A 16,585-nucleotide genomic window follows, 5' to 3' on the forward strand; every position below is an offset into this window, starting at 1 on the left:
CAAGATATGCAAAAACTGCATGTATGTTTTATTACTAAATTACTGTACCATTGTTGTCTGATGCATGGTCAACACGAAAAACCCATCGACCCATGATGTTGACATTGCTTGTGTATGAAAGGTTTGTAATGTCAGAGAGGAGAATTGAAAAGAAATCAGTTGAATCACTTGTGTCATAGCCAGACTGTCAATCAAAATAAGACAATGACAAGTTCAGTTAAATAAACACCTCTCATAAAGTGATAGCAATAATATTTTGATTTCAGTGTTTTTCTTTTTTTTGTTTTTTTAATTACTTACCTGAACAGCATATGTTGGGGAAATAGAACCATAATTCATGAGTGTAAATGACATGTTTTTGCCAGACACCAAAACCACTTGGAAGGTTGACTTCAGGAAGATAAAGTGAATAACAACATAAATACAAAAGGACATTGTATAGATTTTCTTTATCAAATTTCTATGCAAGAAAGGGACTTACTATCTTTCTGTTTATATAGCTTGGTACTTTATCCCACGTAGCAATGAAAACCCATGAAGCAGAGAAGTTCAAGTTAGGGTAATATTGTTTTATGTCTTCTGAGGCCCGATTCAAGAGATGGGAATCTGTTACTTGTCGGTAAGAGATGGTTCCTTTATATCTAATGTCAATGTTTGTCCATAATGGAGCAATGATGTCTCTAGTCGAGTATGCAGGAAAAGAATTGGGATATGACTGGTGAAAAAGCTCATTAAAAGTCAAATACCCCTTGTTATTCACCTGTTATGAGAACAAAACAGTGAAAGCTCAGTTATCTGGACTTTCAAGTGAAATTCTTAATGTAGAGCATTAAGATACTCAGGTTATTTCAATAAAACTTAGTTTACAGTGCTATGAATATGACAACGCTGCTTACATATAGTTGATTATAAATAAGCCCAAAGTAGACAAACGGCTGTGCCAGGGGGATCAGAGGAGAACTTCCAGAATACTCTGCAGGGTTTTTTGTATCCTCATTTCCATATGGGTAAAAAATTCCTATAATTGTAAAGGAACATCATAAATAAAATGCAATATTAAAGGTGCAGTAAGCAATTTCTGAGAAATATATTTGATATTTGAATTTGACACTCATAGACACCCCTTTCCAAAAGAATCACACCTCTTCCTTCATTGCTCCTCCCCAAATTCACGAACATGCAACACAGGCAATGACTTATAATATTCAAAACTGTCCTGTTACTAGGGGTGGAATGGTTCAACTTTTTCACTTTTTCGGTTTGTATCACGGTTTTAGAATCACGATTTCAGTACGGTTCGGTATGTTTAGGGAAAAACTATACTGTCAAATAAAAATAAAGAAAATAAGAATAATCTAACTACAAGCAACAGCACAAATAAATAGCTTGTCCGGGATCATAATTATCTATCTGGAGTATTATTGCTGGTGAAGAGGCAGAGTAATCATGTGTTTTAGCGTTTGGTGGCGTGGTGACGAGTCTGAGGGTGATTGTCGCGGGGATAGTTCAAGTTCATTTTATTTGTATAGCACATTTGCAAAAGCCACTTGGCTGACCAAAGTGCTTTACAGGAGAGAAAATTATAAAAACATACACAGAAAACAAACCACATAAAAAGAACAACCCATTTTGAAATTACAGTAAAACAGCAATCAGTACACCAAGGAAAACAAGTAGGTTTTTAGCAGGGACTTAAAAACAGACAGGGAAGGGGCCGTTCTAATCTCTAAAGGCAGGGTATTCCAAAGTCGTGGCCCTGCCACCGCAAATGCATGCTCCCCTCTACGCTTAAGTCTAACATGTGGAACTACTAACAAAGCCTGGTCACAAGAACTTAGGCTTCTAGATGGAGTGTATAAATGAAGGAGTTCAGAGAGGTAGACAGGAGCTAGGTTATGTAAAGATGTATACACAAAGAGTAGAATTTTGAAGTCTATTCTCTGATGAAGAGAAGTGATGCGTTCATGTTTGCGACGCTTCAGAAGAAGTCTGGCCACAGCGTTTTGGACTAGCTGAAGACGTGCAATTTGCGATTTAGATATTCCACAATATAAAGAATTGCAGTAATCTAGCCGAGATGTGACAAACGCATGAACAGCCATTTCTAGAGTTTTTGGAGTGAGAAAATCTCTGATTTTAGACCGTTGTTACGATCCCTGGTCTAGGTCAGAGTGTAACAAATAACACAACCACATCATCTTAATTGTTCATTTTATTTTTACTTTCCTTGTTCTCTTATTCGTTTTTGATGCAATTGTATCCGTCTTTCTCGATTGAGAGACACAAAAAACAATATATTCAAAACATACTAAAACAAAATAATTCAGAAGCAAAATCTTCAGGGGTGAGCTAATGCCAAAACAATAAACAAACAGAAACTTCCCCACAAAATAACTACCTTCCCTACAGATCAAAAAGGAGAAACAAAACATACAATCAAATTCCCTATCTCCTTATCTGCCCAATAAACGGGAGAAAAAAGTAACAGCCTAATAGCCTACTGTGGTGAATGCCAGTTCGCGGGAAAGTTGCAACTTGGGAGGTTAATTGAGTGATACCGCTGGGTATATAAGGGGCATCCCCCTGAATTGAGGTATGCCACGTTATTGTCACTGCGTCACTGTTTGCTTCCGGAATCCCGCCGCTCTGAGTCTGAGGTAGGTGTGCGCTTGGTGTTTAGTTCATGGTCTGTATGTGTATCGTGGATCTAACTAGGTTTTGTGCAGCCGGTGTTGCTCCGTGGAGGTTATCTGACCGCCTAAGAGGGTTGGTTTCCCCAGCGATCCTGTTATATTGCCTGTTTGGAAAGAAAACCACGGCAGATATATGTTGAGTGACGACTGCTCCTCCACTTGGTGCGTAACGTAATTGTATTAGGGTGGGTACTTGATATGAATGAGTTGCTGGCGCTTTTGTATGACGTGCTCTTTTTCCGTTCAGTGATCAGTATAAGGGATTGGTTTGCGGGATATTTGATGAAGTCCAGTTGAGGGTATGTAAAATTATTTATATCCATACGGGCATTCAAAAAGGTATGTATTTTTAATTTGCCTTTTTGGTGTATTTTAGCCTCGCAAGGGTGACCTGCTCTGTGACATGGCCTAGCTCCGACATTGCTGTTTTGCTTTGGTTTTTCTTATTGTTTATTTTCACCGTTTTGTGGAAACATATTCCATTGGTGTTTTTGTCTGTTTGATGTTTCTGATTGGAGGTTAATTTGTTTTGATTGTGTGTGTGTGTGTGTGAATTTATCTTTTGTAATAACAATTGCCATTTATTAGTGATAGTTTGTTAATTTGGATATTTATTTTGTATTTCTTGTCTTGATGTGTTGATTTTGTTATTTGATGTTATTGAAGTCCATTTAATTTAGTGTTTTGTAGTCATATCGACTCTGGCTGTAATTATTATTTTTTTCCCTCTTTTTGTTTAGGAGCGGGGTGAGCCAGAGTGGGCGGGCTAGTCGGTGCGGGCATAGAAGCTCTCCCTTTTTGTCCAAAGTGTGGGGTGTTGGTTTTTTTGCTTGCAGTGCAATTCCACCAGAGTGCGTGGGTGTTTGTGAGATTTTAATTCACCGAGGGCTGGTTCACTGTGGGCTAATGTAACGCCCAGTGCTTCGCCTGCCCACTCTTCGGGGCCCCCGCTCAGTTAGTAGATCTTTTGATTTGATTTAATTGATTGTGATTTTTCTTTCTGTATTGTTGCGGTTCTGGGTCACTTGTCGTCATTTTATTGTGTTCTTCGCCCTGGTTTAAATTTTAATTTCTGATTTAATAAAATTTCATTGCTCTGTATCCACGCCTCTTCGTATTTGGTCATTTGTGGGAGTGAACAAGCTTGCGTGCTTTTCATTGCTTAGTATTTCCCCAGGTGTTTCGCCAGGGGTGGCGTAGTCGCTATTAGTGATAACTCTGTAATCTGAACACTTACACCCTTCGTATGCCACATTTGGCGTAGTCGGCAGGGTTTACTCCCTCATAATACCTTAACTTGAGACGTGGATGCCGGTAGTTATATTTTTTTGCTGGATTTTTTTTTTTTCTCTTTTTCTTTGTTTTTTTTCTAGTTGAAGCAAAACAGCAGTGTCCATTTGGTTGGGAGTGTTTCTTTGGGCGGAGTTTCATCTTACCTGTGATTTACCCCTTTATTGAACATTTTGGTAAGCGGTATTCCTTGTCATCTTATCATGGAAGCAGAATTAATGGAACTGCGAGAGTTGGTAGCTCAATTAAAAGCTGACAATGTTAAACTACGACAAGAGCAGGCCCAGGCCAGTTTATCTGGCCCTAGTGGTGATCCTGTTAGTATACCAGAGTCCACTGCAGCAGCTATGCAACCTGCTTCGGCAGGGGCTGCATTGGCAGAGCGGTTTGTTTTTGTGCCTAGGGACAGGAAATGCCCAAAATTTAATGGCAGGTCTGGCATGGGGATTAATGAGTGGCTTGAAGAAGTGCAGGCTTGTATTCGGGCTCGGCACTTATCCAAGGCAGACCAGTCTTTCTTTTTATTTGATCACTTGGAGGGGGAGGCACGTGAGGAAATTAAGTATAGGTCAGTAAGCGAACGGGAGGATCCAGATAAGATCATTGCCGCCTTAAAAGAATTATATGGGTGTACTCAGTCCTATGTTGCTTTGCAAGAAGCTTTCTTCTCCAGAAGGCAACAGGAGGGAGAAACTCTTTTAGAGTTTTCTCTTGTTCTGATGGGCCTTCTGGAAAAGGTTAAGCAGCGGTCACCAGTTATGTTGTCAAACGCTGATACCTTGTTGCGTGATCAATTTGTGGAAAGCGTTCTTGATAGTATGCTCGGTCGGGAGTTAAAGCAGTTGGTTCGTCGTCAACCCGAAGCAACATTGCTGGACGTTCGTAGTGAAGCTATCCGATGGGAACGTGAGGGTATGCCTGGGGGTGCAAGAAGCCGTAGCCATTCGGTCCCCTTAGCCCATGGCTTTCAATATGGGGTTCAAAGCAGGGCACCTTCGCGGGTAGACCAACCCTCTCAACTCACGGAGATGAGTGAGTTTAGAGAAATGTTAAGACAGCAGAAAGAACAGTTAACTGAGCTTGCCCAAAGTGTTGCTCAGTTACGCAACCCATCGCGTGGTGTTCGAGCAGTAGGTGGTGGCTTAGTGATATGCAGAAGGTGCCAAAAACCTGGTCATTTTGCAAGAGAATGTGATGGGGAACGGGTCCCCCCTCGCTCTCCCTCGGGTATTCGAACTAACACTAGGGCATTAGGCGATACATCGTCTCGTTCAGGTGCGGAGTCGGGAAACTAGTTCCCGCCGAGTTGTCGAGCCACAGCTTGGTAGGGGAACAGTCTGGCTCTGATGTTCCAGGTAGAGTTGATTCACTGTCACAGTTAATGTCGTCTTGCCCTCATTTGATGGTAGCTATGGGTGGTGTGTCGGTCCCTTGTTTAGTCGATACAGGGTCAATGGTTTCCACTATCACCGAAAGCTGCTTTCGAGAGCATTTTGAGCCTTGGGGTCAAGATCGTCTTAAGACTTGTCAGTGGTTACAGCTTAGGGCGGCTAATGGGTTGTCCATCCCTTATATGGGGTATATGGAGTTGGACGTTGAATTATGTGGGAAGTTTTTTCCAAAATGTGGTGTTTTGGTAGTCCGGGACCCTCCCGGTGGTATTTCTGCACAAGCACCAGGTGTATTGGGCATGAATGTATTGGGCCGTTGCTACCAGGAACTTTTTGGGCAGCACGGCCCTTCACTTTTTGAGTCCCCACCAGCGTCGTCTGTACCTAAGGTAGTCTTTCAGGCATTGCAACATTGCCATCGGGAGAGTATCCAGCCCCCTTTTGAAAAGACTGGTACAGTGAAGGTACGTGGCCCTCGCGCGGGTCGTATCCCTGGCGGCACTATCAAACTGGTAGCAGCCACTTGTTCGGAACAGTACTCTGGTGGCGTAGTACTTCTGGAGCCTCCCGAAGGTGGGCTCCCAATGGGGCTTTTAATTTCCCCTGCTTTAGTCCGAGTGATTAGGGGTACAGTTTACGTACCTGTTGTTAATGTGGGGACGACTGATGTGCTGTTGTTTCCTCGTTGTGTCGTAGGCTCCTTGACTAGCGTATCGGTTGTTAGTTTACCTCCCGGTGTCTCCGAGGTTAAACCTGTGACTGTTTGTTCGGTCTCTTCCCAGACAGGCGTGTCGTCTGTACAGGGCCAGCTGGAGGCAGTGGATTTATCCCTTCTGTCTGTAGGAGATCAGAGTAAGGTTAAGGACCTCCTCCAGAAGTATCAGTCGGTGTTTTCTACTTTTGAGGGAGATTTGGGATGCACGAATTTGATCTCTCATGACATTCCTTTACTTGATGACGCTCCTGTTCGGCAACGGTATCGTCGTGTACCCCCATCTGATTATGAAGCAGTCCGGGCACACATAAACCAGTTATTGGAGACCCAAGTGATCCGAGAAAGTTGTAGTCCCTATGCTTCTCCAATTGTGCTCGTGAAGAAAAAAGATGGGAGTCTACGCATGTGTGTAGATTACCGCCAATTGAACACCAAAACGAGGAAGGATGCTTTTCCTTTACCTCGAATCGAGGAGTCTCTAGACGTGTTAACAGGTGCCCGCTGGTTTTCGACTTTGGACTTAACTAGTGGGTATAACCAGGTTCCCGTTATGGAGGGGGACAAATATAAGACCGCGTTTTGCACCCCGTTTGGCCTATTCGAATGGAATAGAATGCCGTTTGGGCTCTGCAACGCCCCCAGCACGTTCCAGAGGCTCATGCAACGTCTATTTGGTGATCAACAGTGTCAGTCATTATTGTTGTATTTGGATGACATTGTGGTGTTTTCTTCTTCTGTCGAGCAGCATTTGGAGAGGTTGGAGGTTGTTTTGGGACGGCTGGAGCAGGAGGGCCTAAAGGCCAAGCTGGAGAAGTGTGTGTTTCTTCAGTCTGAGGTGAGATATCTGGGCCATGTGATTTCCTCCAAGGGTGTGGCCACAGACCCTAGTAAGGTCCAGGCGGTGGTTCAATGGCGGCGTCCGGCTAATGTTACCGAGCTGCGTTCCTTTCTTGGCTTTGCTAGCTATTACCGCCGGTTTGTGGAGGGGTTTGCCAGGATTGCAGCCCCTCTGCATAGGTTAGTGGCAGAATTCTCTAGTATGAGATCTAGGCCTCGGAAGCAAGCTGGGTTGGGATTTGTGGCAGCCTGGAGCGAATCATGTCAGCAGAGCTTTGAGGAGTTAAAGGTTAAGCTCACTACGGCTCCGGTGCTCGCATATGCGGACTGCTCCCAACCGTTCATCCTGGAGGTGGACGCTAGCCATGGTGGCTTGGGAGCAGTCCTTTCCCAAGAACAGGAAGGTAAAGTACGTCCTATTGCATATGCTAGTCGCAGTCTAAGGCCCACTGAGCGCAACATGACTAACTACAGTTCGATGAAGCTGGAGTTTTTGGCGCTCAAGTGGGCCATGACTGAAAAATTTAGGGAGTATTTGTTGGGTAGTCAGTGTGTGGTGTTCACCGATAACAACCCCCTGAGCCACCTGTCTACGGCGAAATTAGGGGCCACCGAACAGCGTTGGGCCGCCCAGTTGGCCGCTTTCAATTTCCAGATACGGTATAGGTCCGGAAAAAGTAATAAGAACGCTGATGCCCTCTCCCGCCAGAATTTCCCCGAAGAGGGACCCCTGGGTGGATTAGCCCTGGGAACAGCAGTGCCTGCATTGTTGCAGCAGGCGGAAGGGGCCAGGTCAGTGGTAGAGGCACAACAATCAGTGATCACTACTTTGCCTGGTTTTTCTGGTATTGAGTTTGGGTTATTGCAGACTGGGGATCCAGTCATCGCTGAGATTCTGCCATTTTGGAAGCGGAAGGCCCGTCCCAGCATGGAGGAACGGCAGCGGATGTCTATGGAGGCACTGAAGTTGCTCCGCCAGTGGGACCGTTTTGTGGAACGAGATGGGATACTTTACCGTAGGGTCCAGTGTCCTGAGGGTGGCGAGGAGGTCTTGCAGCTATTATTACCGGCTGCATTGAAGACTGATGTGCTTACACAGTTGCATCAGTGTCATGGACACCAGGGCATTGAGCGAACGGCTGAACTGGTCCGGCGACGGTGTTACTGGCCAGGATTAGTTTCAGATGTTGCCCGCTGGTGCCAGGAATGCGAAAGATGTCAGTCTGCCAAAGATACAAGGCCAGTGGCGCAGAGTTTCATGGGCCATCTTTTGGCATCACAGCCAAATGAAATTCTGGCTATCGATTTCACAGTGCTAGAGCCGTCTAGCTCAGGTGTGGAAAACGTGCTTGTGATGACTGACGTCTTTAGTAAATATACTCTTGCTGTTCCTACTCGGGACCAGCGGGCTGAAACGGTTGCTCAGGCCTTGGTCAACGAATGGTTTTACAAGTTTGGTATTCCAGGTCGTTTACATTCGGATCAGGGACGTAACTTCGAGTCATCACTCATTCGCCAACTGTGTAGTTTGTATGGAGTGGTGAAATCTCGTACAACCCCTTATCATCCGGCAGGAAACGGTCAATGCGAACGCTTTAACCGGACTCTGCATAACCTTTTACGCACCTTACCGGTATCCAGAAAGAGGGACTGGGTGTCATGTTTGCCCCAGGTTCTCTTTTATTACAATACTACTCCCCATCAAGCCACCGGTGAGTCGCCCCATTTTTTGATGTTGGGACAGGAGCCGCGGTTGCCGGTGGACTTTTTGCTGGGTAGGGTACAGGAACCAGTGGTTGGTAGTGTACATGAATGGATCCGGGAGCACCAAGCCAGGTTACAAGTGGCATTTGAAGGGGCACAGGAGCGATTGCAAGTGGCGGCCAAGCGGCGCAAGATGAAACATGATCAGCAGGTGCGGGATGCACCTTTGGTAGAAGGCCAGTTGGTGTACCTTCGAGAACATGCTCATAAGGGTCGACATAAGATTCAGGACATGTGGAGCCCGATCGAGTATCAGGTGGTGCGGGCCCCTCAGGAAGGGGGTGGGGTTTATTCCATTGCTCCTAAGCATGATTTGAGTAAGGTAAGGAATGTACATCGTTCCCTGCTTAAGGGGCGAGTGCAGGGAGGTGCTCCTTTGGGGGTACACCTAGAGCAGTGGGTAGAGCGCCCAGAAGTGCCTACGCAGGAAGAGGAAGAGGAGGTGGATTTGGTACAGGTGATAGCTGGAGGTCCCCCTGCATTGAGCAGGGAGTGTGGGATCTCTAACTTGCCCACATGCAATACAGCTCAGTCACCAGGAGGAGTGTTAGAGCTGGCAGCTTCAGGGCCCGTAGGTGCCTCTGCTGAATCAGAGGTGGGAGATATTGGGCCGGCTCCAGTGTCGGTTTTGCGGATGGATAGGCAGCTGGAAGTGGGAGGAACAGTAAGACGGACAGGGCGAGTAACAGCAGGCCACCACTCTAATCCTTATCACCTTCCTTGTACGTCAAGCGTTGTGGGGACCATGGATTTAGCATCCAATCACGTAGTGGCTATTTTTAGACCGTGGAATTGAGATGACAAGGTTATTATTTGCTTGGGCATCGTCGGGTCGGCGATGCAAAAGTAGAGGGGGTAGATTGTGGTGAATGCCAGTTCGCGGGAAAGTTGCAACTTGGGAGGTTAATTGAGTGATACCGCTGGGTATATAAGGGGCATCCCCCTGAATTGAGGTATGCCACGTTATTGTCACTGCGTCACTGTTTGCTTCCGGAATCCCGCCGCTCTGAGTCTGAGGTAGGTGTGCGCTTGGTGTTTAGTTCATGGTCTGTATGTGTATCGTGGATCTAACTAGGTTTTGTGCAGCCGGTGTTGCTCCGTGGAGGTTATCTGACCGCCTAAGAGGGTTGGTTTCCCCAGCGATCCTGTTATATTGCCTGTTTGGAAAGAAAACCACGGCAGATATATGTTGAGTGACGACTGCTCCTCCACTTGGTGCGTAACGTAATTGTATTAGGGTGGGTACTTGATATGAATGAGTTGCTGGCGCTTTTGTATGACGTGCTCTTTTTCCGTTCAGTGATCAGTATAAGGGATTGGTTTGCGGGATATTTGATGAAGTCCAGTTGAGGGTATGTAAAATTATTTATATCCATACGGGCATTCAAAAAGGTATGTATTTTTAATTTGCCTTTTTGGTGTATTTTAGCCTCGCAAGGGTGACCTGCTCTGTGACATGGCCTAGCTCCGACATTGCTGTTTTGCTTTGGTTTTTCTTATTGTTTATTTTCACCGTTTTGTGGAAACATATTCCATTGGTGTTTTTGTCTGTTTGATGTTTCTGATTGGAGGTTAATTTGTTTTGATTGTGTGTGTGTGTGTGTGAATTTATCTTTTGTAATAACAATTGCCATTTATTAGTGATAGTTTGTTAATTTGGATATTTATTTTGTATTTCTTGTCTTGATGTGTTGATTTTGTTATTTGATGTTATTGAAGTCCATTTAATTTAGTGTTTTGTAGTCATATCGACTCTGGCTGTAATTATTATTTTTTTCCCTCTTTTTGTTTAGGAGCGGGGTGAGCCAGAGTGGGCGGGCTAGTCGGTGCGGGCATAGAAGCTCTCCCTTTTTGTCCAAAGTGTGGGGTGTTGGTTTTTTGCTTGCAGTGCAATTCCACCAGAGTGCGTGGGTGTTTGTGAGATTTTAATTCACCGAGGGCTGGTTCACTGTGGGCTAATGTAACGCCCAGTGCTTCGCCTGCCCACTCTTCGGGGCCCCCGCTCAGTTAGTAGATCTTTTGATTTGATTTAATTGATTGTGATTTTTCTTTCTGTATTGTTGCGGTTCTGGGTCACTTGTCGTCATTTTATTGTGTTCTTCGCCCTGGTTTAAATTTTAATTTCTGATTTAATAAAATTTCATTGCTCTGTATCCACGCCTCTTCGTATTTGGTCATTTGTGGGAGTGAACAAGCTTGCGTGCTTTTCATTGCTTAGTATTTCCCCAGGTGTTTCGCCAGGGGTGGCGTAGTCGCTATTAGTGATAACTCTGTAATCTGAACACTTACACCCTTCGTATGCCACACTACAAAGGAAACAAGGCACTCACCCCCTACTGCTTCCCAAAACAGTTAAGATATTACAAACATGGTCAACCAGACATCACTATCCTAAAAGTAAGGCTCACACATGTTCAACGAGGGCAAGCAACACTCAGAAAACACACTCTGTCACACCATATATTCACCAGCTAGCACAATATCACAACAAACTATCATGAGCAGTCGATCGAAGAGGCAGAGAGCCAGAGGCCAGGCCTCTTCTCCAGTGCAACCACCAGCAGACTCACATTATGTCCAGGACCAATCCTAAAAAGGAACGAGAGACAACAGCAACAACAACGGGACCAGCCTATAATGCATTAAGTCGTAGACGTAACACAGTAGACGAAGTTGATAGAAACTGGAACCGATAACAGAAGAGATACGTTTATAGAATTTTAAATGCTGGTCGACAAGAACACCTAGGTTTCGCAGTCCGATAGGTCTAACTCAGTCTGACAAAATTACATCATTATCACATGGCACAGCTGATTGGTTCTCTCCTGTATCGGTAGCTGATGAGCTCGCTGCTCAACATTCAAATATGTGACTAGTGCTTGCTGTAGCTGTTTGCAGCGTGCTTCAGAAACAGCGAAATCAACATAAGAAAAGTGAATGCTGTTCTAATCCATATCGCTGTGTATTGTGTGGTCTGCCTGATTGAATTAAAAAAAAATGAGCAGCCATAGTCAAGTTTGAAACTAGGTGTCATGTTAGCAGTTTGCATAGTATACTGGAGCGAAATATTAATCTAATTAGCAGCAGCATTTAGCATCTGTGTTTATACAGCTACAGCAAAACGCAGCTTAGAGCATATGTAGTCACTCTGAGGACACGCCGATAGTAACGGATATGCAACGGGTTAAATGAAATAAGCATTCTTGTGTATGCATTTCAACAGGGGTTCACCATATACATCAGAGTTATCTTAATGTTCACGTTCGTTATTTCTAAGGTCGATTTCAGCTGCGCGCAGTGTCAGAAGCATGAGCTTATCGCAGTCATATCAATGACAGTGTTGCGGGAGAATAAAAATAAGAGTTATCGCTGAAGTTGTTGTAGTCCTGAGTGAAATGCATTATGGGTAGTGTAGTTTGGAGAAATGTGTTCGTGTGACGTGCTCTCGCTGTTATGTGTAGTTCAGAAAAGGAGAAAGAACATTTATATTCTGCTTTTATTTCAATTAATTCAGGTCTGTCAAACCAGGGGTTTTTGTGAACTATAACTCTGACAACGTTTATCTGCATGAGAGGGTAAAATGTCATGCATCGGCTAACTTTGTCCATCTCATAATTGAACGGACATGAATTAATGAGCTGTTACCCTGCTGGGACTGATGAAGAGGAGAAAGTTACAGCAGTTATCAAATGGCTAAATTATGATATTTGCTCAGGTGAGTGCTGGGATAACTATCGAATTGCAAAGTATATCAGTTTTGTTGATTAACATTACACACAGTGCGCGTCTAATTATAGTTAAGCCAGACGGTGTGGTAACCCAGGCTCACATAGCCATAGGCCACTATTTTTAAGCTGGTCGGCATGGTTGCCAAGGCTCACATAGTCATAGTGCACTAGTGTTAAGCCGGTGGGTGTGGTAGCCCAGGCATACATCGCCATAGGCCACTAGCGTTAAGCCGGTCGGCTTGGTAGCCCAGGCAAACACAGATAGTAGTACATGTGGTTCACTTGGCTCTTTGGAGAAGCAGCAGTAGTTCTAGTTCTCTTATTTATAAAGCACATTTAAAAACAGTCATAAGACTGACCAAAGTGCTGTACAACATAATGATCAAAGGTAAAAACACATTCAAACAACATCAATTTGTAAAAGCTAAAGAAAATAAGTGAGTTTTCCAAAAGAGATTTAAAAACCGATAAAGATGGAGCAGCTCTGAGGTGTGCTGGCAGGCTGTTCCACAATCTCTTAAAAAGATGTCCTCTGCGTTTCAGCCTTGTGGAAGGAAGCATAAGTAGGTTTTGATTACCAGATCTTAAATCTCTGGTAGGGTTATAAGAATGCAGCAATTCATGGGGCAAGGTTGTGTAAACATTTATACACAGACTGGCATAAATTTCGTTATAGTTTTTATCATCAGATATTAGTTTTAGCTCGTCAAAGTCTCGTCTTAGTCACAGAAAAAAGGTTCGTTGACGAATATTTTTCGTCGTCGTCTTCGTCGACAAAATTAACACTGTTCTGTAGCATAAGGCCTGTCTAGGTGAATGTTGAAATCGCCGAAGACTAAGAGTGGAGTGCCATCCTCCATGAAAGTGGACAGCAGCCCGTCCGGCTCCTCTAGGAAGGTGCCTAGAATTGGCCAGGGGGACGGTAGATTACCACAATCTGGAGTTTTATAGGAGCTGTTACAATAATGGCATGAGATTCAATTGAGTTGTGATTGCCTAGGGGAAAGTGGGTTGAGCATTTCCAATTGTTTGAAATGAGCAGACCAGTGCCCCCACCCCTGCCAACTTGCCTTGGGGTGTGAGATGTAAGGAACAAGCAGAAATTAAGTCAGCTTTGTTGACAGCTGACTGGCAATTCCAGAGACACAGAGAAAGAAAGAGGTGCAGTGGAAGATGTAGAGATAGGGCGCAGGTTAGCTGGGTTACGTACATTTTTAGAGCAAGGTTGAGAGAGAACCGGAATGGTTTGGAAACATATGCTAGAGGTGGAAGGATAGAGGATAGGAAAGGATAGGAAAGGAAAGAAATGATACTTAAGTGTGTGCTCGGTGTCGTTGCTCGGTTAAAGTCACGCAGGAAAAAGTAGTTGGTTTTACACTTGTTGGTCTTCACACGAGGAGGCTGAGCACGACGGCTGACATCCCTAACTGAATTAGGGATGTCAATTTTCAATCATTTCCACAATCGATCATCGTTTAAATTAACGATCAATTAATCGATTAATCGTTAACCTTAATACTGCAAAATGCGTCTATTGCAGTAGCATATGTGCCCTTGAGGATGTGCAAATGCCACTCAAAACGCCAGCTTCCTCACCCGAATGAAATGGGTTTTTTGTTGAAGTAAAAGGCTAGTAGCAGGATCGTAAAATTAATGGATGTGATTACGATCATTTGATAAAATGAAGAGAGCATGCCGTCGTTATGCACGGGATCATTATACTTTGTGGGCTGTTTCATATTCTGTCACGGAGACTGCTGAATGCACCTTTTTGGTTTCATGGTGCTCGTTTTATTTTAAAACATTGTCGCAATGTTTGCAATTGACATTATCGTGATTTAAAATAAAATGATCCCAAACGCAAGTACGGCGCGTGGGGCTGTAACGTGCGGTCAGTGATTCGTTTCCAAAACCTTTGCGTTGCAATGGCAAAACACACTGTTACCCATTTTAAACATTTTCATGTGAGTATTATGACACAGGTGAGGTACAAAGCTTTGTTAATAAGATAAATAATTGGTTAGCAGGCAAATGTTACATCGCGACCACGCTTTTGGATTCATGCCGTTCGAGCGCATACATTTAAATCCAGCCATACGCGGCTTTGTGTTCTGTTTTGCCGGATGGTCACGAATTTAATATTTGTTTCATCACTGTCTCACCCTCTAGATTCGCAGGTTAATTTTATTGCTGTTTTAATCATTGTTTTCACATCTCTTACTGTGGTAAACGTGGGGGGAATGAAAGATTTTGTGGCCATGAATTAAGAATTCTTTACCATGACTTAAATTGCTCCCGCATTTAAATTCATGGGTTTTCTAGGGAACAAATTAATGAAACCTGGATAGTGGCCACAAATTAATGTCGTAGGAACGAATTAAGTTGTATGAATGAATAGCCTATAGTATTTGTCCTGCTCGCGTGTGCACAGCCCTGTCAAAGCGAAGTGCCCGATATGCAACAATTATCTAGGGAAATTCTAATTGAACATGACTTATTACTACATTTCAATACGAAATAACTTTATATTGTATCTGTTTTAATGTACTTTTAAAGTTTGGATCACATTAAAAGCGTAGTTTGTACATTAGTAAATTATTTTTGTGCAAGACCCAGACCCTTTACAGTCACTCACAGACTTTTGCACGTGTTTTGCGCATGAGCCGCACGCACCCCAAAATGAAACTGCTTAATCGGCCATCGATAGCTCTTATCGATTACGATAATTATCGCTTATCGACAATTAATCGACATTCCTTATATTTATATATACACATACATACATACACACACACACACACACACACACATTTGGGCAAAAAGTATTTAGTCAGCCACCAATTGTGCAAGTTCTCCTACTTAAAAAGATGGGAAAGAGGCTTGTAATTTTCATCATAGGTACACTTCAACTATGAGAGACAGAATGGGGGGAAAGAATCCTGGAAATCACATTGTAGGATTTTTAATGAATTAATTGGTAAATTCCTCGGTAAAATAAGTATTTGGTCACCTACAAACAAGGAAGATTTCTGTCTCTCACAGACCTGTAACTTCTTTAAGAGGCTCCTCTGTCCTCCACTCGTTACCTGTATTAATGGCACCTGTTTGAACTCGTTATCAGTATAAAAGACAGCTGTCCACAACCTCAAACAGTCACACTCCAAACTCCACTATGGCCAAGACCAAAGAGCTGTCGAAGGACACCAGAAACAAAATTGTAGACCTGCACCAGGCTGGGAAGACTGAATCTGCAATAGGCAAGCAGCTTGGTGTGAAGAAATCAACTGTGGGAGCAATTATTAGAAAATGGAAGACATACAAGACCACTGATAATCTCCGTCGATCTGGGGCGCCACGCAAGATCTCACCCCGTGGGGTCAAAATTATCACAAGAACGGTGAGCAAAAATTCCAGAACCACACAGGGGGACCTAGTGAATGACCTGCAGAGAGCTGGGACCAAAGTAACAAAGGCTACCATCAGTAACACACTACGCCGCCAGGGACTCAAATCCTGCAGTGCCAGACGTGTCCCCCTGCTTAAGCCAGTACATGTCCGGGCCCGTCTGAAGTTTGCTAGAGAGCATTTGGATGATCCAGAAGAGGATTGGGAGAATGTCATATGGTCAGATGAAATCAAAATAGAACTTTTTGGTAAAAACTCAACTCGTCGTGTTTGGAGGAGAAAGAATGCTGAGTTGCATCCATAGAACACCATACCTACTGTGAAGCATGGGGGTGGAAACATCATGCTTTGGGGCTGTTTTTTTGCAAAGGGACCAGGACGACTGATCCATGTAAAGGAAAGAATGAATGGGGCCATGTATCGTGAGATTTTGAATGAAAACCTCCTTCCATCAGCAAGGGCATTGAAGATGAAATGTGGCTGGGTCTTTCAGCATGACAATGATCCCAAACATACCGCCCGGGCAACGAAGGAATGGCTTCGTAAGAAGCATTTCATGGTCCTGGAGTGGCCTAGCCAGTCTCCAGATCTCAACCCCATAGAAAATCTTTGGAGGGAGTTGAAAGTCTGTGTTGCCCAGCGACAGCCCCAAAACATCACTGCTCTAGAGGAGATCTGCATGGAGGAATGGGCCAAAATACCAGCAACAGTGTGTGAAAACCTTGTGAAGACTTACAGAAAACGTTTGACCTCTGTCATTGC

At 44.0% G+C, this 16,585-nt stretch overlaps 1 protein-coding gene across 1 annotated transcript in view; it reads right to left on the reverse strand.

The window, feature by feature from the left end:
- Positions 1-16,585, reverse strand: part of LOC306857878 (uncharacterized protein) — a 64,067-nt gene that overhangs the window by 13,732 nt on the left and 33,750 nt on the right. The window contains exons 12-15 of the mRNA XM_079398140.1: positions 897-1,018; positions 482-760; positions 301-390; positions 49-184 (exon numbers count right to left, since the gene is read on the reverse strand). Of these exons, the coding sequence (XP_079254266.1) occupies positions 49-184; positions 301-390; positions 482-760; positions 897-1,018 (627 nt within the window). The remainder of the gene's footprint in view (positions 1-48; positions 185-300; positions 391-481; positions 761-896; positions 1,019-16,585) is intronic.

This window comes from Barbus barbus (assembly GCF_936440315.1).
Source record: "Barbus barbus genome assembly, chromosome: 38".
Taxonomy (NCBI): Eukaryota; Metazoa; Chordata; class Actinopteri; order Cypriniformes; family Cyprinidae; genus Barbus; species Barbus barbus.